Here is a 25,286-nt window from a genome sequence, read left to right as displayed (position 1 = left end):
ATAATAAACTGGCATATTTTTCATAATGATCTAACTCAGAGTCTGATATGACTTAATTTGCATATGTATGGATAGGACCTGATAGGAAGTAAAAAACAAAAACGTCAACTGAAAGAAAGCTTTTGCCACTATTAAAAACTTCAATAATGGCAAACAAGTGGTCATTAAAAGCTTGGTAAAAAAAATGAATACTATGTCATATAATAATATATATTTTATATAGAGCAATAACAAAAACAAATAGAGAATTAGTTCATCTTTTAAGAGAGCGCCTACATGTCACAGCAGCTCCCTGTGTCTTATTGATTTCTGTCTTTTTAACTACATTCTATTTCTATTTTGAGATGTTTATATTTTGGAATAGTTTATTTCTACTCTTTAATATCTAATTATGTGCCATGCCTTGTTTTCTTTTATGCTGTTGCAACAAAAACATTTCACAATTTGGGCTCAGTAAAGTACAATTTATCTTATTTGATTCAAAAATCATAGCTTTAGCATCATGCTAACATAGTAGCAGCTATCTGCTCCGTCTGTCAAAAAGGATGTTGTTGAATTTGAATTATTAAATATCCAGCAATTCATAACTCATTGATAACCATGAAGACTAAATGGTAGGGTCAGGCAAGACCTGATTGTTCCCCTTTTCCTAATCTTTGACAATGAAAGCATTTGTTTAAAGTTAGTACATATATATTACTTCAGCGAGAAAGAGGAAAACAAATGGAACTTATTCTGACAAGCAGTATCAGTGGGTGTTGTGGGTGGCACTTAGCACCATTGCTGCTGGCATAGTAATTGACAGTCCCCTGTAGAAAACAAAGAACATCTGTCTCTTCCTGTCTACCACATACTGCCACAATGGGAATGCAGCATTAGTCAGTCACTGAGTCACTGTGTGCGATAAACAAATCCTTGTATGTAAATCAAGTCTGTCCAATGAGCAGTGTCTGCCTAATAAGAGGAAGAAGAACAGAGTTCCTTGCACACATATTACTCCATAAATATCCTGCACTCTCTCATATTAGCCTCATGTTATTGTTAGTCACTCTGGCAGTCTGCCTGTTTACTGACATTTTGATTATATATGACTCAAAAGAGAATAAAAGCACTCACAATGTTCTTACTTTTGATGGTTTGGTATATGAGGGGAACCAATCACAAGGAACTTCAGCATTTCAATCACAAAGGATCTATTTGTACAACAGTGTGGTGCGATTGTTGAGTTCTGTTGTGCGAGTGACACTGTCAGGGTTGCTATCATTGTGCCCAAACACAGACTTGTATAATCTGTGCCCACCAATGTCCTCCAGACCAAGCCCCAAGAAAGGGAGCCAGGTGTTGAAGCAACATTTTTTTTAAATAAGAAATACTTTTTCACGTTGACTTAGATTGGGAGAGTGAAGTCCGTAAATCAGCAGATTTTTTTTACATAAATCAACAAGGTTTGACAAACTCTTGAGTGACCTTTATTAAAATCATTAGGGACCAATTTTCTTGAATGTACTAAAAGCCCAGTCAAGAGGTGTTTTCCCTCTCGATTTTTTGGACTGAGTCGTGACCTGGCGTGAGCTAATTGGAAGAGGGGCTTAAAGAAAAAACTCAAGTGCAAGTTCTACATACAGTATGTCCCATATGCAAGTGTAACAAGCTTCATAAAAGAGCAGACCATTTGAATTACTATAACAAACTGAATGAAAATTCAGGCAATTCAAGTGGTCTTAAACCAGACAATGTTGGAGATTATATAATATTCCTTTACAAACAAGAAAATGGGCTCAGTTGTTGTTCTGGCCTGAATTGAGTTTATTGACATGTAGGTGTGCCTTTATATTGTGGAAGTGAAATAATACATGCCTCTACTACTGTTTGATGAAAAACAAGAATAGAGAATTGGGTCATCTTTTGAAACACTTTCTGTATTTAGCAGTCACATGCTTCCTGTGTGTATACGAGAGGCCTAGCATGCATTATTAGAGCAGCACTGCTCTCTGCTACGTCTGACACGTGTGTAGGCACGGTATTGTCATTCTCGTGTTTAACTAGAAGAAATAAAAACTAATATTTATAAAGTGTATCATACACACTCATTTGTCTGACTCACATGTAATTTAGTTTTGATCCCAAAAAACTTAGACACACTAGAATACCGCGTATACATACCTACAGGGAAATTTCTTCGCCATTCCCCCCCCTGAGCCACAGCCACTTACTTACGCTACTTACAGTACATTAATACCCTTAAATTCATATTCGTTAAGAAGAATTTAAAGTGTGATGCCTTTGGTGACCTCTTCCTCATCTGTAATCTCAGTTGTGTTGTAGTGTGACCTCTTAAAATACCATAGTCCCAGATTAATTAGTTTGTCTTAGGTTCTAAAAATGATTGTACTCTAATAAACTGGGCCGGTATGATACAATGTCCTGTCTAATGTAACAGGGATGTTAAATGTATGCATATAGCACAGATCTTAACATGAAATGAATAGAATATAGTTTGGATTATATCATGTTACAAAAATACACACATGCCAAAGTGTATTGTCTGTTTTTATTTTCTGTCTTTGTGTGTTTTCCTGCTTGTTTTGATTGTCTGTCCTGGAATTATTGGCTTCACATGTACGCCATTGTGTCTGCGACATCCTGACTCTACACCAGCACTGTTTTGGTTTAGTCTTTGTCGGATTCTTGTTGAAATACTCGGGAAGTCCTGTTCAGCTTTGCTATGCCTTACTTTGTCTGAACAAGGCTAAAAAAAGCTTGGTTCTGTAAGAATTTCTGTGTCCTGCATTTTGGTCCACCCTGCTCTGCTTCTTGTGACGATATTAGGTGGGGTTGCCAACTGTGTAAAAATAATTGAATGCTGCAGAGTGCCACGACGCGGTTGTGTGGTGTTTAAATCATTGAAATGTAAAAAAATGTTTCTTATCAAATTGGAATAGCGAAAAAAATGTAGAATAGCTGTATGTAGCAAATTAGTGTTTCCAATGTCCTTTTTCCGTTTTGCCATTATTACACAGATGAGGGTGAGAGTGATCGTATGGAGACACAAACAAGGTGGTTTTCCGGTCAGCAGATACAGTTTAGTTCAGGTTTATTTAGAGCAGGGGTGTCCAAACTTTTTTCACAGAGGGCCACATATAGAAAAATATACGGAGAGCTGGGCCACTTATAGAGGTGAATATTGCCTCAAAAGTTAAGTTACAAGTTAGCACAACAAATCAAATGTAGGTGAATTATGCGGGATATTTGAAAAAAACAGCCTACATCCCGTCTGTCTTTAGGGCTTCATTTATTTTGTTGGCAGCTCATTCCTTAAAACAGAAGCCTCAGATTGCTGATTATAAGAGTAAATATGAAGGTTACATTTCCAGCTGGTTATAGAAATAAGTTATTGGGCTTTTTTTTATCAACTAAGATTTGTTAGAAAATGTTTTACCTTTTAAATGACAACATTTATTTGAAAATTGGGCTCATTAATTAGTTGAACATATACATTTGAGAAGTAAAATATAAGACATGTAAAAGTTTAATTTGTGGGCTATATTGCATTATACTTTTAGAATTTGCAGAGGGCCGATTCAAAATGGCCCCCGGGCCTTAGTTTGGACACCCCAGATTTAGAGTTTAGTTTACAATAACTAAATGAACATGACCACAAAACAAATAAATTGGCTCCTATAGCTTTATAAATGTTATAATGTATCATTAAATAAGCTACTTTTGTGATAAAAGAGATCCCATGTTGGACTGCCAGAGTAAAAGGAGTAAAGTCAATATTCCATTTATATACAGCTTTTCTTTTTTGAAATCCTTATTTAAGCTTATGTGATACACCTCAAAATACATATTTAAAGAAATCAAAATGTTGACCTTTTTAAGTAAAATAAAACCATTGAAATTCATAAGAGGGGTATAATGACTCACCAAGTCTAGACATGTATTTGTCTTGGATATTTTTGGATTCTCTTGACTGACTACAGCAGTTCTTTTGCAAGGTAAGAGAGAAGTCCCTGCATGAAAGTGTTCGTTTCACAGATAAATAAAGTATTGTAATGTTGAAACGCTTATTAAATACTGACACTTTCATTTTTGGTTGTAGTAAGTTATTCAATAATTCTCAATTGATAGCTTTGTATACTTGAGACTCCATTGATTGGCAATAATGTGTTTAAACCCCATAAAAAGTTACATGGAACTTAAATTAAGATTATTTTGTCAATCTAATGATTGCTGTTATAAGTCAGCTTTTCAAACATATTTATGTTAAATGAGCTCATTTAAATCAGAAAAAGAGAGCTGTGGAAGCAGCATCAATAATGGATAACAGAGAAAGGCTGATGGATGCCGTCTCTATCCTGCAAACATTATTGATTGACATTCTGTCTAATCCACTGAGAGAAAAGCAACACTATATATGCATATTAAGGATATTCTTCCAAACTTGTTTCATTTCTGCTGCCATACATTATTGCTTGCTGTCTTCACTTCCAACAGAAGAGCTGTGTTTCGTACATTTAGAGAGCACTATTTATAATGCAAAACCATTAATACACAAACAATTAGAAACACATTAAAATAGCAGAGCCCAGGGCACAACAGCAGAATAGTGATTTGTCTCCTTCCAGACAACTAATCTTTACGTGCATCCCTCATCTTCACATGAATATATTTATAATTACGACTGTAACCTGAAACTTAAGGCTTTCCATTCTTGTGAGGACATTTTCTCTGTCAATGCTAATTGAAGCATGGTTATTTAAGAACTATTAATAGCACTCATAGCTGTATAACAAAAACTTTTCCAACTTGTATGTTGAAGGAAACTTTCATAACTGTTAATATAAAGTAACCAAACTGGCGTCAATGATGATGACATGCAGTCGCTGGTGGATAAAAAAACACAGGCAGCGCTAACAACAACTGTCTAATTGGTTGGTGCACAAGCAAATATAAGAACTGTGGAGCGATCTTATATAGAAGTAGGGTGAACAAATAGGAGGTACTGTAAAGGAGAAGCAGACTATTGCTACACTGATCTCCTCATAAAAACACTACATCCAGGGCCACCTGATAGCTCAGTGGTTAGAGCTGGTGGCCCATACATAGTGTCCACTCCCAAGTATGCAGGTTTCACCCTGAGCCCGCCGAAATATTCAGGCAGTGTCATCCCCTCTATCTCCCCCTTTCACCTCTGTGTCTCTAATAAATGCACTCTCTAGCATTTTCTTGAAAAAACCAAACAAACACAGAATTCCTGTCGTTAGCGTAACGTGCATTACCAAGGCTGTTTATAACGTCTATTATAACGTGAAAGCTGACAACAACGTTTATGAAATGAGTCGCTTTAACAACATTTTTTTTCCTTAACTTGTTCTTTACATAGCAGTTTAGATGACATTGCCTCTACTGTCCAGCTGCTATGACCTCAAACTGCATCATTATGACTGACACCCTGCATTTAAAGCAGTCAGCCACCAGTTAATAAACAGCAAGGAAACTTTTTTAGGGAGATTTAGCCTTAATTTGGTTACATGATGTGTTCTTTCCTGGGGGTTCCTGTTTGGCTTGTCAGATCTACAATTAAACAAATGAATCTGTCAGTGTTGTTGAGTTAAGCTGGTAAAGTGTTAGCTAGCTAACGTTGCCTAGAAAACAGGACATTTATTTATGTAATTACAGGCTTTAATGACGTTTCACATTAGTACAAATCTACAGGCTAAATTGGACTGTTTGATTGTGGGGCCCCTACTGCCGACCCGCAGTCTTGCCAGCAATGTATTCACATGATATTGCCCCTCAGTGGATTGCACCAAAACTTTGTTTACAAAAAACGATTACTCCTATAGTTAAGTTGTGACAGTAATTTATGGAAATCTTTAATTACAAGTTGAGGAAATCATATGGATCTCAATGTACTCAAATTAACCCGAGCGTCATTTGAGTTGTGTGTTTTTTACCTCGGGAGAATTAGCGGACCTGCTGGAATTTGGCCTTTTGACTTTAAAAACATAATGTGAACTTTAAAGATGAACTGAACTGAAAATAATCAACACTGATAAAGTGTTGGATATGACAATTAAAAACAAATTACACAAAAAAAAAAACTAAAAAAACAATACATAGCTTTTTTAAGCAACACAAAAATTGCGTTTGTTAGTACTAGAACGCTGCCAATTTTGATGACGTCACTGGCATGGTAGGACACTCTCTGGTAATAGGCAGCTAACGAAAATGAGTAATAGGCCACCAGATAGGCCAACACACGATCAATTTCCAGCTCCAACTCCACCCTCAGGCCTACATCTTCTGGGTGGAAGGGATTGGTGTGTGTGTGTGGGTGCTGCCGGAGCATGGACACTGCGCTGGAATCCATTGTGTCCAAGCACATTATGTATTTTAGGAAATAAAAACTGCTTATATATTGTGTGCATTTAGATAAAATAGAAAACATGGTGGAGGCCCTGTGCTTTTAAGAGAATTGAGGCAAATAACTAGAAAATGTGATTGGACAATTTCATCCAACGACCGTGACCTTGACCGTTTCTGATCTATGAGCTTCGCTTTCTACAAGGCAAGTTAGCATCAGAGTCCGTCTCTGGCTGCATGTAGGAGAGGCACCCTAGGTTCACAGATAATTTGTGAGTTTCTCTGTTTACTTTAGGCTAGTTCCAAAGTTGGCAGTTTAGTTTTTTCCTTATGGATGTTGATGGATATTGCACAGATGAATATTGCATAGATGGATATTGCACGGATCCCTCTTACTATGGAACTAGTAGCTATTTCTGCGAGTTAAACTCCCTCTGCATCAAACTGCTCCAAGGCGGAGAACATCAGCTAGCTGGTGAGTAGAGAGGGACATTGGATTATTATAACAGACCCGTCGTGGTTTAGTTAGCAGCTAGTGAACGCATTATTATCGAACTGTGATCATCGTCAGAGTCGTGGTTTATGCAGTCTGTTTGGTCGGAGTGGTAGCTTGTGGAGTTTGACATAAGACTGCTTCAAACATGTTTCCCTAGGTTGGATCGTTTGGCATAAGACTGCTTCAAACATGTTTCCCTAGGAAGGATCGTTTGGCATAAGACTGCTTCAAACGTGTTTCCCTAGGTTGGATAGTTTGGCATAAGACTGCTTCAAACGTGTTTCCCTAGGTTGGATAGTTTGGCATAAGACTGCTTCAAACGTGTTTCCCTAGGTTGGATCGTTTGGCATAAGACTGCTTCAAACGTGTTTCCCTAAGTTGGATCGTTTGGTCTCTATGTAGTTTGTTTGGTGGCTCAATTCCAATTAATGCCGGATGTGTCAGTCTCAGTTTTGTTGAACGCTATAAATCCTACACGTTAGTGACAACGACTTTACATCCAACCCTTTGCCTAGTAGACTTGCTAGCATGCTGGATAACAGCTACACATAACTACCTCTCTCTCCCTGCCTGATGTGTACGCTTCAGCTTTTTTTTAATCATTAGTCGTCTCGTTTGGAAACAAGAAAAAACACACTTCCGCTATTTGTCAGGAGTATGGCTTCATGCTGTATTTATGTTATGCAAAATATTAACAGAATGTGTTGTATCTGTCATTCAGACCAATTGTGCTACGTTATTTGTCACTCACATAGTCTGGCTTTGGGTTATCTTCAGCCTCCTCATCATCACTCTCTTCACTTCTCAAATCTGGATACAACAGGGGACAGAGCAGCCAACGTCAGCGTTCAGTTTTATGTGGTATGGCTCTGATTGGTTGTTTTATTGATTTACTTTTTTAACCAATCATGTGTAGATAAGAGGCTGGTTTCAGTTCAACTGTAAAACTCAGTGGGTAATTTATTGCTGCTCTGATTGGAGGCAACTATGTAGACTTGTTTTACATTTTACAAAGACAAAGACATTAAATAATTTCAAACTGGGAAAGATGTCTTAAAAATGTAATATAATTTTTCCACTGTGTGCCACTAGGAATGTTTACAACACTACATTAAAACACATGAGTACTTACACATGTAAGTAAAAAACAGATCAATATTACGTTCAACTGAAAATACTGATTCATTAGATATTCATTATGTTTATTTGTCCTTATTTAAAAAATCCATAAACGTGTCAGTAGCTGCTCTCATAGTGATGCTGTACCTTCTTCTGTGTCCATGTCAGGAACAGTGTGTACTCTCCCAGGCAGGGGGAAGTTGTATGCAGACTGATCTGTAGTCAGTGGGAGAGGAGTTGTAGGAAGACACTTCCTCATGAGCTGCACAGAGGGCTCCACCAGAGACTCCAGACCTTTACTGAGCAAACATGTCTGCGGGGAAGCAAACACAGATGTAATTTTAGTGATTTCTAGTCAAAGTCAAAGGGCTGTTCTAACAGCAACTGCATGCATTTGTGCTGTGAGATCTAAGTGCACTTTACACATTGTCCAGCGTTCAAAGCTCTCTGTCCATTGTGTGTTGCATTGTAGAACAATCAAGCCAAAATTAAAAGTGTTGTTGTTGGCAGGTTTTTAAAAAGACAATATGATTCATCACAGCATCACATACTTCAACTAAAAATTGTATAACACTAAGAAAAGTTAAATTTTTACCTGTGTAGATTCATACAGCAGTCTGATGCCTCCATGCAACACGAGAGCCTGTCTCCCTGCAGTACTGTTAGTGACCTTATGGAGGCAGCGAAGCAGGGAGTGGCGGATCGGTATGGCATCATCTTGAGCTCCGTTGCTGTGCCAGTCCTCGTAGAGCCGCAGTAGGCCAGAGATGTAACCCTTGGATACCACCCAGTGGACATTAGCCTCTGTGATGGGGAGACACAGACAAACAGAGAAGAGGAAGAGGAAAGAAGATGAAGATGAAGAAGATGAAGATTCAACTTTATTGTCATTGCACAGAGTACAAGTACTAGGACAACGAAATGAGGTCTCTGCATTTGACCCATCCTAGTGTTAGGAGCAGTGGGCTGCCATTATGTACGGCGCCCGGGGAGCAGTGTAGGTAACCAGTGTCTTGCTCAGGGACACCACGGTGGCACTTGGTCTTTCGGGGACTTGAACTGGTGACCTTCCAGTTCCCAGGCCAAGCCCCTATGGACTTCACCACCACCGCCCTAATAAAAGCCTCAGTACTAGTCTTCTGGTGACATCTAGTTCAAATGTGACTGATTGGACACACATTTACATAAAATTTACCAATGACATTTTTATATTCTAATCGGAGGGTTGGGTCAAATTGTCCAAAAATCAGCTCCTGTCGTCTATTCCTATCAACTATTCCTTGACCTCTGCATGAAACCTCACGCGGTTAAGGAATAGTGGATAGGAGAATTCAAAAGTACTTAGGAAAAAAAACTGCGGTGCTTTGAGAATCCGACTGCACTTACACTATCCCACGTATTTATGATGCGCCAGACGTTATTAATGTACGTCTGCTGTGGGGAACTACAGTTCTCTGTACAATGGACTACTGTAACCGCACCTAGAGACTTCACACCGTGCTCTGATAGGTTGTTTTATGCTTTAGGAACGTGGACAACAGTGAGACATATATTCTTCATTAGGTTGTAATTGTACGGAAATACAAAGTAAAGTGAAACTTACGCTTGTCACCCCTGTGACAAACACTTTAAAATGTTGACTATATTATATCCTTTCAGTTCAAAAAGTAATGTTAATATCTCTCCTTTTGATTAATACAGAGCTGAACATTCAAAACAAAGCAATTTGGCAAGTGACAGCATACGTTTTAAATTGCTTAATAAGCACCATTAAATGATACGCATTTCTCCATCACGATCGGCTGTTTCCACGTCGGCCGAAAGTTGTGTCAAGGTAAAAGTCATTGCAAGGCATTGTGGGACAGCATTTTCTCCTTTCCTTTCGTAAAAGAAGGTCCAGTGTTTCCTAAGCTAAAGGGGGTTATAAAGGAAGTTTCAAAGCTCCTTTCCTATCATCTAGGGAATTCAAACAGCTCTTATCATGGCTGCCACTGACGGACTTCCGGGTCATTTCACTCTGTTAGGAACCTTCCTAAGCAAACTGACAATTCGACCTCAACCTGAGTCAGTCAATTTGGTGAAATCGAGTCACTCAACCGATCTGCATCCACTATAGTGTACACAAAGCTGCAGAGTAAACACAAATCATACAAAGTAGTAACATAATGATAATGGTGTACATCCACATCACACATATCTATGAACCAACCATTCAATCTACATTTATTCAATCATCCATAAATCAAATAATCAATATTACGACCAATAAACCAATCAATGAATCTCTAAAACAATCAATCAAATTGTCTTTCAACTCTCACAAATGAAAACACTTGATTGTGACAGATTTCACCATTCACTTGATTGAAACATCAGCAGGTGTTTCCAGGTTTTAGGCAGTATTAGTTTTAGCTCATTTTATGACTTTTAGTAACTAATGACTTAATTGAGGGCTATACAAAATTCTAGGCTGATTCACAGACGTCATTTTCTGAATATAAGTCAATAGCGAAAGTATTTTTGGACCAAAATGAGGTCATAGACTGACACCACCCCTATGGACATATGCGTCAAGGCCAAGCTCACTTCCTGGGTTTGGTGTCACTTGAGTGAGTGTCGATATAAGTTAGTATAGTAATTTCCAGGAGTGGAGTCAGAATGCTTAGAGCTGACAGCCTTTTGTAGCTGCTGCTCATCTCTGATGCACATTACATTGTCCTGGTCAAGTTATATTGTGGGTAATGTACTGTAGGCTCCAAGTTATGATAACCAAGAAGGTGTGGAACAAATAGATGATATATCTCTGGTTCTGGTGCATCAATTTGTATTTAATTCAAATGCGGATCAGGTGATATAATTGGAGTGCAGTGCTAAATCTGGGTTGTTAAAAATGGGCATGGCCATGCTCAAGGATACATAGAAACACCCTTCTACTGAAACAACTTTAATGCTTTTCAAACAAAAGCTTATTTTGATTATTAATGAAATGTTAGGCTATAGTCTTTTTTCTACAACACTGAAGTGTATTACTTAATACAGTTTGTGATCATGAGGGAAACTGTAACCTAAATATTAGTCGCAAGTAAGAAAAAATACTTCTACAAATATGCCTTGATATCGGTGTAATTGTTGCCTTTATGTTCACTCCAAACATTGCATAATAGATCAAAGTGGAACACTGAGAGCAGGCTCATTTCGATGTTCTAGTTTATGAGTGAATGCAGTCCCCTTGATGTTCTGAGCAATTTGGCACTTTGGCACTTTGACATGCAGCGCTGCACGATATTGCATAAATCATGAAAAAGCTAAGAGCCCTATGGATTAGGGACTCTCTAAACTGTCACCACACAGAATATATCCAAAAGGATGAGAAAAACTGTGGATGGAACAAGAAAAGCCAAAGTTTAGACGGAGATAGACTATGTTTGCTGACTCTTTTTGTCGAAGATAATCTGTAGTCCCATGGGGTCACAATCACTTCTGTGGGGATGTTCTGCTGCAGTAAGAGCTCTTACTTACATGAATTGAAGGGTAGTTACCAGTACACACAGTACATGCACCAGGTACTCTGATAAGATAGAACCAATGAAAGTTTTTTTTTTTCGGTTCCCTCATCTAAAAGTCATCTAAAAGGTTTTCTTAACCTGTTTTTGGTTAAAAGCCTGAGATGAGGTCTGTGGTTAAAAGAAGCTTACGAGATGTTCACGCTTGGTTTACGACGACATAGTATATATCAGTAAATACCTAACTCGTGAATCTCTGGGGTTTCTATGGGTACTTCTCACTTCTCTTAACTTGCATCCCATCACTTGCGTCTTTTCCTTGCGCATTAGTCCCCCCTCCCACCAGGGATGCATGGAAGGACGCAAGGAAACCATGCGAAGAGAGACCATGCAAGGACATGAGCTTTAAGAGCAATGGGAATTCCTTCCCTCGGAGCCGACGTCCGTTTGTGATGACGCCGGTACAGCTCGATAGTCAGCAGCCAGCTCTGTCCCAGTTTTATTCACACACTCAAACATCCCCCACGCGAATTGGAGATCATGAAAAATGTTTCCAATAAATGAATAAACTGATTTTTTCCCACTTTGTTGTTCAGATATGATACATTAATTGAAACAAAACACAGTATACACTGAGGAGTGATTCCCTTAGTTTAATGTCTTCACTCCGCTGTTAAACTGCTCTCAGGTTAAGAAGCATCAGATCAGGGGGTGCGCTGCGGCGTCCAATCAGTGAGCGATACACAGTAAGGGGGCGGGGTGAGTGGCTGAGGATTTCACCGGAGGATGGTCTGGTGGTTCCTCGGTTATCGCTCTTCGCTCATCGATCCTCCGGCACAAATAAACTCCTTAAGGTGGCGCAGACAAATCAACTTCCGGTGAGACCGAGGAGCGAGGAAATGACAAATAAGAGAAGTGAGAAGTACATCACGCTAACACGAGTCTGCCTTTGCCTTGGCCTTGGTGATCAGTGTTGGGTGTCACGCGTTACAAAAGTAACGGAGTTACAGTAATGTATAACTTTTTGCTGTAACGCAGTAATATAACGCATTACTTCTGAAATTCAGGTAATATAATACCCGTTACAATTCTCAGTAACGCAGTTTCTAAGAATTCACAAACATCGCGAGACATTCCGACACCAGAGAAATAACTGCAGGTAGAATAGTAACTCAGTAAGCCTGTTTACTATTGGTTAAGAGGGTTGCAGAAACAGATTCACAATGCAGAGCTGCAGGCTCACAATGCAGAGCTGCAGATTCACAATGCAGAGCTGCAGACTCACAATGCAGAGCTGCAGGCTCACAATGCAGAGCTGCAGGCTCGGAGAAAAGAGAAGAAAAGAGACAGCAGTGCGCGCAGGACAAAGCACCAGAAGGTAACTTTCTCTGGGTCTGCTGCTTGAACCCAGAGAAGTTCAGAGACTCGTGGCAGAGTGTTGAAGATCTGCAGCCTCTGTCCTCTGTGGAATCGCCAGCTTTTAGAAAGCTTGTCAGTCAAATCCCCGTTAACACACCAATGACCAGGTGAGCTAACGTTGAATAGAGACTCGTTCATATACAGCAGGTCACAGGGCCGTGCAGAGGCTCCACTAACATGTTATTAATAACACACAGAGACGTCATGTTACCGGTATCACATATTATTCAGCCCACTTAAACGGAGCATACGTTTAATTTCTAGCTCAAAGTCAAACGTCAAAGTCAAAATCCACTTTATTGTTAAAGTGTCCACGTGTTATACATAGAGAAAATTGAAATACCGTTTCTGGCAGTCCCACAGTGCAAATATAAACAAGAACATATAACATAAAAAGATAAGAGCGTAGAAAAAAAAAAGGGGGGGGGGGGGGGGGGGGTAAAAAGGGGTATACAAAAAAAAGTAAGTAATATATACATATGTTCGACACAATCAACACAGTTTGACGGTAGTGCAAGTAGTTCGTTAGTGCAAAAAAATACTTTGTGCAAAGTACATTTTCAGTAGCAGTGGAGAATAGAAAGTGACTGGTGCTGGATGGATGGATTTTCCTAATGTTCAGCATGTACTGCGAGAGAGGTAGATAGTGTTAATTAGTGAGCTGCAATAAACTACATTTTAGAATTTAAAGCCATACTTTTGCAGTTATTTTGGTGAAAGTAACTCAAAGTAATGCAAAAGTAGTGTAACGCATTACAGCTCAGAGACAGTAATAATGTAATGTAACTTATTACTTTAAAAAGACAGTAATAAGTAATATGTACTGTATTACATTTTGAAAGTAACTTGCCCATCACTGTTGGTAATGCACAGCCTTGCAACCGTGATGTAATTCATTTATTGTATCACTTTATCTTTTCATTTCTGCCCAATGCATTTGACATTCAGAAAATCAATCATCAGTGTTAATATGTGGACATTATCCTGCTCAACAACACCTAATAAGTATCAGAAATATGTTTTGGCCACAAGCTTTTTTTCTGCAATATTACAAAATCCAATGGAAAAGTCCAATTGGCTTTTTGTCAAGCAAACCCTTTGTAATGCTAACTTTTAATATGTCAGCACTCTGTTGAAACCCTAGCTAATCTTCCAGTTCATTATCATGGACTCTTCTTCAAAAAGTTATTCACACTTTATTTGATATTTAGAGAATCCAAAAGTAACAGTAATCAGATCACATTTTTGACAGGTAATTAGTTATTTTAACCAAACTTATTTATAAAGGAACCCCTTCCAAGCCTGAACAACACAAGGTTAAACGTAACCTTGAACACACATATACACACATAAATCATTATGTTTTGTCCACATTAACACCCTTCCCATGTCAATCTGTCTGCTTTGTAATGAGTCCATATATCTTCACAGCTTGTCCAAGACAAATTAAAAGACATCCTGTTTGTGTCAATCATTCCACAGACCTTTCCTCTAGTGCCACTTTCAGGACAAGTTTACCTCCTGTTCCCATGAAACATGGATGGATTACCAAGCATGCCTCCTGGGCACATGGCCAGGAAACCAAAGAGTCAAGCGACTGTTATAGGAATGCCCTGCCCTTACCTCTAGCACCACATGCAGGACAAACTTTAGCAGCAATACTGAGGACACATCTAGGACCATGGAATGGGTCCAACACTTTCATATTGTTATGGCCTCCAGGGGCCATAAACAAACATCAGGATGTTAGTCTTTTTATAAAATATGAAATTTCAGACCTCAGATACTATTTGTTTCTTTGGTTCCTTTGAAAATATATTGACAGAGTGGCTACCATTGTCACCAGAGGGAAAAACATACTTTCTACAGTGCCTGGAGTAACCAGAGAGAGGTGTGGGGGAGTGCAAGTGTGAGATACTGTATAAGCATCGATGGAATTAGGGCCTGTGTCTACATAGCGTCTTTTTTTGACAGTCAGTTTTTTTTTCAAAAGTGCAGCTGATGTAGAAATTGATGGAGAAGCTGGATTTTGGCCAAGTCTTTCATAGGAAAACTATCATAACATAGCATAACATTCTAACTGGCTAAATAAATACATTGGATTGGATCGGAAATGTGATACTATGGAAGTATCCTCCACTTACTGTGTGTAAAACAAACACACTCAGACACACATACCATCCATCAGGTGCTCAGCTTGTAAATGATACAGTTTTGAATACAAAGAGCAAAAGTGACCCCTGTAGGAACAACATAAGCATTACAACAGAGACATCTCCATAACCATCCATTATCACATTTACCATCAGGAGAGGAGGGGAGATTTTATATAAATAAAAACTCAAAATATTTAAAAACTATATTGTTTGTATTTGTTTACATTTATTTACAACAATTAATATTTGTTGTAACACTTTACTTGAATGGGTGTTCATAAGACTAACATAACATTGTCATAACCATGACATGACACCTGTCTTAAACATCAATGAATACTTATGACAGTTGTCGTTAAGTGTCATTCGGTAAGTCATGTCACTTTTGATGCAAAGGTGGCCTTGTTTGAGATGTCCTTGTTATGACAACTTGACATAAACCAAGACAACAAAACCTGCCATAAACATGTCATAGCAGACCGAACTGTCAAACTTAAGAAAAACCGTTTAGCTTGATTTCTTAGCGCGACATTAAACCGTCATATATGGATGTCTGCTATGACATGTTTATGACAGGTTTTGTTGTCTTGGTTTATGTCAAGCTGTCATAACAAGGACATCTCAAACAAGGCCACCTTTGCATCAAAAGTGACATAACTTACCGAATGACACTTAACGACAACTGTCATAATTATTCATTAATGTTTAAGACAGGTGTCATGTCATGGTTATGACAATGTTACTGTATGTCAGTCTTATGAACACCCATTCAAGTAAAGTGTTACCGTATTTTTCTGTAGAGAAAGACATTGATATATATATATATATATATATATATATATATAACTCACAAAATATGTCTGTGAATCTCTCTACAGTATGTCCATTCATTAATATTTAGACTTTATTCTGACCCTTATATTCACATATGCCACTCTGTCACATCCTGGAATGCTGTTTCAACTCAGCAGCAGTGTTCACATTTCTAGAATGGCTCTATTGAGTAAATGTTATGTTGCCGTCTATTTGACTTGGAAGTAAAAAATTGGAGGTGGGAATGACATTATATGCAAGTTTTCCACATCGTGTTCGCTCGAGTAACAAGTTGGAAAACCTTTAGCTTTGTTAGCCATTGGTAGCAAAACCAGCATATCACCACTATGATGAACAATCCATTTCACAGTTTGTATTCCTATGCAACACTTTAGCAACATGTAACGAGAAAGAAGTTGTTCTTTGCGAGTGACTCATTTAATGCGACACAAATAACCAACAGGTTCTAATAAAATCACATCACTACAGCTTTAACTTGACTGATATGTGCTCAGCCATTTTGGAATTTGATGTTGGGGTTGACACAGGTCGCCTGATTTCCGAGTCTAAAATCTGACTCGAGGTGCCGTTCCAGTTTAAATGAACAACTTGGATCTCAGCATTTCTGAAACCCAGTCCAGCTGGAGCGCAACATCACTGTATCTGTGGATTTGTCCTTCTCTCAATAACTGTTGGATGAACATTTAAGCCCTGATTCCATTAAAATCATTCAAATGTGTCCAATTATTTTGTTTATGATCAAATAGGTGAAGAACTGATCAGATTCCAAAAATCTCAGCTCAGCTCGCACAAAATGATCCTGTTTCACCTCAATCAACTAAAGGCAGTAAACTTGCGCACTTCTCTCTGGTTCGACCTCCTCGCTAAAGTTACACAATGCAAGCACAAACCAACAGACACCTTATTTCATATTTGATTAAGTACTTCATGACTTTGATGATCTTGTTTTAGGATGTCTCAAGATGTTACTTCCAAATTAGAATGTTAGAATTTCGACTGTGAGCTTTTCTGGTCTTGTTGGTTTTCTGCATTCAGCTCTTGTAAATGCCATTTCCTTTTTAAGACAGCACACTTCCTTGCTTGTTAAGTTTTACAGACAGGAAAATGCTTCTCATATTCAAACCCACTGTAGCTGCACAAGGCACAGTATCTCAGTGAAATATCACGCTATCATAGCATGAACAGCTATATGTGGAACAAGATAAATATATAATTAAACAAGTAAATCCCACAAGAAACATAGTGTGAACCTGGGAAAGGGTTCGGGCAGTGTTATGTACTGCTGATAATGATGGTGATGTACACCATGCATGATGAGAACCATCGGCTGGTAAATAATGAAAATCCTGGCAACTTACTCGTACACAGCAGAGCAGCAAAGGCATCAATGGCTACCCTGAACAAAAAAAAAGAGAAGGAGCAGTTAGTCTCTCAAACATTGAATTAAAAAACACCCAAACCCTGATGGCTTTATTATAATGGATCTGATGTCTGAATTTGCTCTTACAGCACAACAATATATTATTGGACATAATATGAAAACTCAAGAAAAAATAATCTTCTCCATAATATGTCAAGTGTGTCAAATTCAGCAGGATTATCACATCTTTAAAAACTCCATCCCCTGACAAATCAACATCTAGTTTGAGACTTTAATTGGGCAAAGTAGTAGCTTTTTTGGAAACCGCCCCTATTTGTTCATGGATAGTTAGGTTAAATCTGATACTTTTTTTTTCTTCATTCAGTTTGAGGGTCAGCTGACTGATAAGTTGAGGTGAATTTCAAAAATAAACCTTTGTCAGGTTTCAGTGAAAATTTTGGAAGCACTTTGTGTCCTTTTTTTGTATTGTTGCTCTTTCCTTTACTTTGAGCAATTTTAATTGACCTCCATTGCTTCCATCTTTTCCCCATTACCATTTTCTCTTTTCCTTTCTATGTCTTTTTGTCATTTAATATCATATTCCTCTCCTCCTCCATCCTGTCTTCTCTATTATGTGTTTCTTCTCTCCTACCTGTATATCTACAGAATTCCACAGCTATGTCCATCTTCACATGGCGCGTCATTTGGTCGGACATGCTCTCTGTGGTGGAGCTTTGGCAAGTACAGGAGCTGTTTGGTGATGGTATTGTTCAGAGACATTTAGATCTACTCTGCCTGACAGCAGACACGTCCATGTTGTGCATGCGTACTGAGAAGAAGAATGTATCGCTGTGCAGTGTACAGTTTCTAGCAGCAATTAAACCTGGGTGTCACTAACAGGGGGGCCAAGATGTCAGGGTTCGTGCTATGTTTACTGAGGATAGGAAATACTACACTTCTTCAAAGGCACTGCTACGACTGTGTTACTGTGAATATTTCTGTGCTATGGAAGAGATTAATAGAGTTAATAGTCCTCCAAATGTCCAAGTGTACAATGAGCTGATTTAAATCCTATTTATCTGAACCGTGTTTACGATTGCTCATGGAGTGCCACAAGGTTCGGTACTTGGACATATTCGAATCACCATCCATTATGCAATATTATAAGGAATTATTGTATTATGTTTCCTTGTTATGCAGATGATACTATATCATTCAATCAAGCCACTTGAAATCAATCAATCAAATAAAATGCAAGAATGCCTCAAGTACATTACATTCACTTAGATGATATGTAACTTAATTAGAAAAAAATACAATATATACTGTAAATCATTTTTAGGGCTAGACAATTAAAACTATTTGCAAGTTATATAATGAATTTAAGGACTTAGAATACTAGTTAAGGTATTAATGAATTGTTTGAAATAAAGAACAACTACTTAAACTTAGACCTCATGCACATTGCATTACACATCTGCAAACAGGAAAATCACAACATCTGACTTTTTATCATACATTATACTCATAGTTTATTTAGTGTATATCATTTATTCAGTAGGTTTTCCTGAAATGTAATTTCCATGTTTGAATTTTATATTTCTTTGAGTCAGAAGTGCTAAGGGTGCTGCTGCTCCTAAAGATGTGTTCCTAAAGCCAAGCTCTTGGAAACAGGTAGTCAATGTACCAGAGAACATTGGCAACATTTGTTGTGTCTTTATTTCAGTTCACTACTAAAAGACTTACGATCCTGTTTTGTTCAATTTGTGGTGTAGTTGTTAATGTTGGACTTTAAGTTGGCCCTTTGTTCCAAAAATGGTTATATCAGTCGGTATATATTCTCCCCTTTGTCTTCAGTTTGTAAGGTTGAAGTGAATAAGTAAACGACAAAAGAGAATGGCTTGTTTTCCGGATCTGTACATTTTAATTTGTTAATCTGGTTTTGCATTTCTTTAACTTTTCTGTCAATTCAGATACTGCCTTCCTCTAGGACCCTTGCAATCAGCTCATTCTCCTCACCTGGGTTCCTCAGCCCATCCCCTCACCTGCAACTCATCTCCTCATTAACAGCATATATACCAGTTCACTCTCACTTGGTTACATTTGATCGTATTGAACCTGAACTGCCGAGCTCTCCAGCATGTCTGTTAGTTATTAGTCTTTTTATCTGCTTTGGCCATCACTGATTCCTCCTGCCCCTTTTTGGGCCCTGATTAGTCTGCATGTCCTTTTAAGTATTTGTCAAAATTTGGGAAATATACAATCTTTAAAACACAATGTTTGAGATATTTCCCAGTTTTGAAGCTGCCTCTATGACTAAATTAAGCTGAACTTCCAGAACATTCTGCCTGCTTCTCTGTCATTCTCTTAGGTTTGAGCATCTGTACCAGTGCACTTTACATGATCTGTGAATTTCAAAGAAGTCAACAAAGAAAGGTTCCAGAAACCAGTCTGAACCCCAGGATTAATTGAAAAAAGCCCAAGGAGGAAATGAGCTTGCAGAGTGGAATGTAACATCCCAGCGAAGCTTTAGAGGATATTCATCGAGAATCTGACCTATTAAATAAGGAAGAGGAGCTCGATGTTGTAACTCTGTCATTTAAAAAGTGTTGCTGGAGTGCTGATGCACAACACTTTCTCCTGTGCTCTGAATAATAATATAGCCAGCAAATGAAACGTATCACAAACAAAAACAATTTGCACTCTGTATTGTTTGTCATTGTTAATGTATTATGGGTTGTATATTAGGAGTGGGTACAGGTGAATGAGAGTTTGGGCATCCTTGCATACATTACAAAGTATTTGTGATTTGAATCCTGTCGATCAAAGAGAAATAGCTCCTTTGCAATCTGCAGTAGCTCAAACTTGCGACAATTTAAAGAGGAGAGTATGAATGTGCTGAGGTGCCTAGCAGTCTAACAGATGGGACTGAGGGATTAAGTGCTGTTGACAGTTGAGAATAGATGGACAGATTTAGTTGTACAGCTGACTGACTTACTTTACTACTTTAAAAGTGTGCACAGCAGCCGACCGACATATCTGACGGTCGCCATATCAAAGCTATAATTGGATAAATCACTGTGAGGCATGTTTAACTGCCCCTCACACTGAAGCAAAATGGCATATCTACTGCCTTGTTGCTCTTATTACATCACTGGAAATCACAGCTGCCAATTCTAGCAAATTATCCAAAGTAGCAGCTGGCTTTGAAATCTGGAATCTTCAAGTCTTTTTCTAATTGTGTTACGACAATTAACAGCTGACTCCTGTATGAAAATGATACAGAAAACTCACCCTGAGGGCTATAAATGTGTAATGTCAAAGCATCCGATTCCCTCACACCAGCGGCGGAGTTTCATGTTCACTATGGTTGATCAGGGGCTGGTATGCCTGGCATGGAGCTGGACGGAGAGGCCAGTACTTCTGGTGCTCTTGGCATGCTCCACTTGGTATACTGGAGGATGCAGGCTATTTGAGCCAAATGCCATCAGTTCTGACAGAGACAGATGGGCAGAAGACACACGATCCAAGAGGAGAAGGATGGTGGCTTACATAAGAGTCAGAGTCTACGCATGAGTTGGGAGAAATGATGAAGTGTTGGTAAAGAGAATATGTTGATATGTTGATCTTGTTTCCCTGTGAACTGTAATCTAGCTTCACTTAAGCAGTGACCAAGACATTCATAGTACCATACCTATAAAGCTAAAAGTAGTTTGATATGATACTAGTGGCGTCTATGATACTGTCTACAAAGAAAACATGTGGATGTTAATGTTCTTCTTGCCTTTGTCCAATTGGAAGGAAAACTACACCGGCTAATTTGACTGCAAACTACCCAAAACATTTTTATGTTTCTGGCAATGTCATTAATGTTTAGTTGTGATGAAACGCTGCCTTTCTTCTTGACCAAAGCTAAGAAACCCCCAAAAATTAGGGCTTTTCTCTCTGGGGCCAATGAAAGTGCTTTATGATTGGGGTTAGGCTTAGCCAATCGTTAATTAGCTTTTATCCACTGTGATCACAAACTTTTGAACAACCTAACTGGAAATAATGGTAATAGAGGCAAATTCAGTCAACATTTTTAAATGACAGCTGATCACATACTTTTTTAGACTAGCTTTTAGCGACATCCCTCTTTTAATTGGTCATTTTATCTCAATTAGTCATATTTTGTTATTCTTTTGGTTTTATTTGAGTGTTTTTCATGTTTTGTTATGTCTTTCCTACATTTACTGAAAGTGATATCTGTTGTGATTTTATTGATTATTATTATTTTCTTGCCTATTCACCGACATGAATTATCATGTACATATGCCGCATGTGTGGAACAAAAGATAACGTTTGACCTGAATTAAATAGTTTTCTGTGTTTTCTTGTCTTGCCATACTGTTAGAGCACTTTGAGCTGGGCTTTTTTCTTGGTGATATTGATAGAAAGCTATGTGCTTTTGTCTTGTAAAGCTTGATGTAAGTGAAACAATTAAGATAAATGATCCTGAGTCCGAACTACAGTCAGTTTACACCCGAAGTGACATCCTTCAGCAAGCGGCACATTTTGTAGGATTGAGGAAAATATCTAGACATCAAAATGAAACAGAACTGAACTGGAGTAACAAGACATCTGAAACCATCACTGACCATTTGAAATGAGAGTGGAAGAAGGCTTAAATCAAGCGTTTTGTTCAGGTTGGCCTTTGAAACCAGAAGCTAATGCTAAGTCCATCATCTGCCAAAATATAAATAAGTTGCTCATTGAATTAACAAGTTATTGAATGTCCATCATATTCTGGTTCCGGGCTGTGAGAGAAGGATTTTATTTCATATTGTGGCTCAGCCAGGCGCCATAACCTCCATCAATTGCCATTCATTTGCACATTAGCTGACACCTCCAAGCTAAGGCTAGGATGCTAGCTTGGAGGTGATGACTGAGTGATAATTGTGCAGAGTACTATATCCGTCCTTTAGCTAGTGTTATCCAGAGACTGTGTGTGATCACGAGAGATATGGGATGTAATTGACCACTGCAGGAAGACTGGGTAAACATACTTGATGGTGTGCTGATTTTTGGTGGCATAGTGAGGGATGAGGCGGTAGATGACATCCAGTCCTTGGTTTTCTCCTAAAAGGTTTGCTGTAGAAACTGCAAAGAAAACGCAAAGAACACACTGATAACATGACAAGTTAAATCTGGAATTAATATGTTTAAAATAATTTACTCATGAAGAACTTGTGCTTACTCCTGTAACCCATTACCAGTTGGACCGAAGTGCATGCAAGCAAAGCCCCCTAAATTGATTGGGAAATAATGCTTGCACTAAAACAAGATTGCTTCTGATGCTTAAATGTTGTGTTGTTGCAAAAGATATGTCATAATACTGGTATTGGTCTTTTGGGGTTTCCTGTTTTGTTTTGTAGAACCCTCTTCTTGTGGCCTTTTCCTTGTTTGAATTCCTATCTTTGTGTTTTCCCGCCTTCTGTGATTGTTTGCCACCTGTTTGTTATTACCTTGCTGTGTCTTGTTGTGTCATTAGTTCTGTGAGTATATGCCTGTCTTTGCCAGTGTTCTCTGGCAACATTAGGTAAAACAGACGACAGTATGACATGCATCCCTAGCTGATCCTCATTTTGCTCCTTTGTTTGTCTGGTGATCCCGGTTTAATCCTCGTTTAGTTTTGGTGCTTTGTATTATTTTTGCCTGGTCCTTGGTTTTTAAGTCTTGCTCTTTGTTCTTTATACTTGCCTCCCTTTTTTTAATGCATTTTAGCCAGACTTCCTGCCTAAAGCCCGACCGTCCTTAGATTGTGAAAAATGTGATAGAAAGACACACTTTAAAGTCACTTTTACCAATCAGATGTGTCATATTCCCTTCTAAACCTAACACATAAATCAAAAAATATACTACTACTTTCATTTCATTGTTGCTCATAAAGTAAGGATGATGTCGAAAGAGATTCAAGCAGAAAGATATGATAAATAATGGCTCATTTGCAGGTCATCGCACCAGTTTGTATGATTGGTTGGCTGCTCTACTGACACGTACTGGGTGAAAGCTACTCACACTTGTGTCTTTCAGAGCTTACCACACATTGTGAGGTGCTAATGTCTGGCGAAATAGTCTGGGAAACTGAAAGTCATGAAACAGTGAAGGAAAAAATGTAGAGTAAAGTGTGTTGTGTGAAGGTGAACCATAAATAATTTTCATACCTGATGAACAGAACACCTGGATGACCCAGAGGAACGCTGCCGCCCTTTTTGCATGTTGGACGTTTTTTCTGAGCAGATTCAGAGTCAGCAGCACAGCTCCAGCCTCCTCTGCCTTCATACCAATACGGCGGTCTGCAGAGACAAAAATATCAAATGTATTCATGTACAGTATGTGTAGACTGTAATGTCCAGTTAAAGAGTTCAGAATCAGCTAACCATGTAATGTCTTTTTGGAATCTTTATAATAAGCAGCAATATTATGAGAAATGTAATACTTAATACATGTTGGGCTCCTTAGAGGTTCCTCCTAGAGGTGGGGGCTAATGGATGTTTAGGGGTAGATAAGAAGTCAACATTAAATGGTGTTCATTATCTGAAATCTTGGACCTCAGCTCAGCACTGTATGTCAAGTTATTCTAGTCATAAATCAGATAAATTGATAAAGCAAAATGGCCAAATATCACATAAAATAAAAATAATTGGACAACCAAACCTTGCGGAAGACAATGGAAGAGTCATGCTGTAATTTAGGATCAATAACGTTTGGGCATATGGGTGGCGAGCACTTCCTTTCTGAAAACACTCAGACATCTCCTTATTGTAAATAAAAGTAATACCCTGAATGATCATACTCTTTAGTTTGTCGTAAAGTTTCACAAAGCTGTGAAAATCCTAGAGCTCACAACAGCTTTTCTTATTCATTGACGTCATGGTAAAAAAAAAAAAATGATTCACTCCAATGAAAGGCCCAAGGTACAATACAATTAGGCTCATTGGATCCACATGGGTGTCAACTTTCCATTCATTTACCTTTTCATCCATTCTCACCTCTGTGTCCAACTTTAGCCAGCAGGTGCAGCAGTGGCAGCAGAAGGGTGTAGTTGGGACTGAAGCTGCGGCCAGTGTTGACCAGTGCGCTGAGCAAGGCCTCGCTGCCACCTTTACTGATCATATATTGGATACGACGATCCGTACCTGAACACAGAGAGAGTTGCTAGAGTTTCTTAGATTAGTGCTCTGTTAGGCAGAGAACATCCGTTTGGCTCTAAGTGAAAGACGGAGGATCGGATTTTTCCAACACTGATGGATTTAAATGTTTTCAATGTGTTGGTTCTCCTTACCTGGTCCTTTCCTCCCATTGTATTACCTGTAGGTCATTCCCTCTAAAGTCCTTTTACCAGTTCTGTTTCATTGATTGTCTCATGCTACTGCCTCTATGTTTCTGTTTTGTCCGACCTGACTCTAGTTCATCTCATTTGACCTACTGCCTGCTTATTTGTTTGCTTCATTGACTGATATCCTGCAATCTGTGCTTTGCCTACCCAACCAAGAAGTAACACTCTCAGCATTAGTTTGAGAAAAATACACCCCTGCATGATTGGGGATATATTGAATTACAGTCATGGGTTAGACCTAAACTTACCAGCAGACAGAAGTTCGTCCAGGACATTGAGGATATTTAAGGTACTCTCCACATCCCCTGCATTCTGTAGAGACAAGAGAACCAAGCAAGGAAGCATATGAAATGATATGTGATATATGATATTATCTGGCAATAAGTATTTACTTCAATTACATCATATCCCTTGTGGTAATAAAGTCTACATTTATGTAAATAACATTTCTTCCAAAAAGCTGCACTAAATGCAAAGCATGGAATAAAAAAGAAATATTAAAACAATAAACCAAGAACTTATGGGAAAAATGCTTTGACAGTAAAGAAAAAATAAAACACAAAAGCCTGCTATCAGATAATAAACACAGAAACACACATGACCCCACACCACTTCTGGAATACCTTGAAAATCTATTCAAATCTATTTACTA

At 38.4% G+C, this 25,286-nt stretch overlaps 1 protein-coding gene across 2 annotated transcripts in view; it reads right to left on the bottom strand.

Annotated features, from left to right (window-relative positions):
• LOC134858774 (cytosolic carboxypeptidase 4) overlaps positions 1 to 25,286 on the bottom strand; it is an 86,416-nt gene that overhangs the window by 41,706 nt on the left and 19,424 nt on the right. For both annotated transcript variants that reach the window (XM_063874884.1, XM_063874896.1), the window contains exons 3-10: positions 24,883 to 24,946; positions 24,288 to 24,434; positions 23,460 to 23,591; positions 22,302 to 22,395; positions 17,255 to 17,292; positions 8,580 to 8,788; positions 8,132 to 8,297; positions 7,617 to 7,675 (exon numbers count right to left, since the gene is read on the bottom strand). In XM_063874884.1, the coding sequence (XP_063730954.1) occupies positions 7,617 to 7,675; positions 8,132 to 8,297; positions 8,580 to 8,788; positions 17,255 to 17,292; positions 22,302 to 22,395; positions 23,460 to 23,591; positions 24,288 to 24,434; positions 24,883 to 24,946 (909 nt within the window). The remainder of the gene's footprint in view (positions 1 to 7,616; positions 7,676 to 8,131; positions 8,298 to 8,579; positions 8,789 to 17,254; positions 17,293 to 22,301; positions 22,396 to 23,459; positions 23,592 to 24,287; positions 24,435 to 24,882; positions 24,947 to 25,286) is intronic.

This window comes from Eleginops maclovinus, chromosome 2, assembly GCF_036324505.1.
Source record: "Eleginops maclovinus isolate JMC-PN-2008 ecotype Puerto Natales chromosome 2, JC_Emac_rtc_rv5, whole genome shotgun sequence".
In the NCBI taxonomy this organism is placed as follows: Eukaryota; Metazoa; Chordata; class Actinopteri; order Perciformes; family Eleginopidae; genus Eleginops; species Eleginops maclovinus.
Note: the sequence above shows the minus strand (reverse complement) of the source record. Positions and strands in the feature narration are given on the sequence as shown.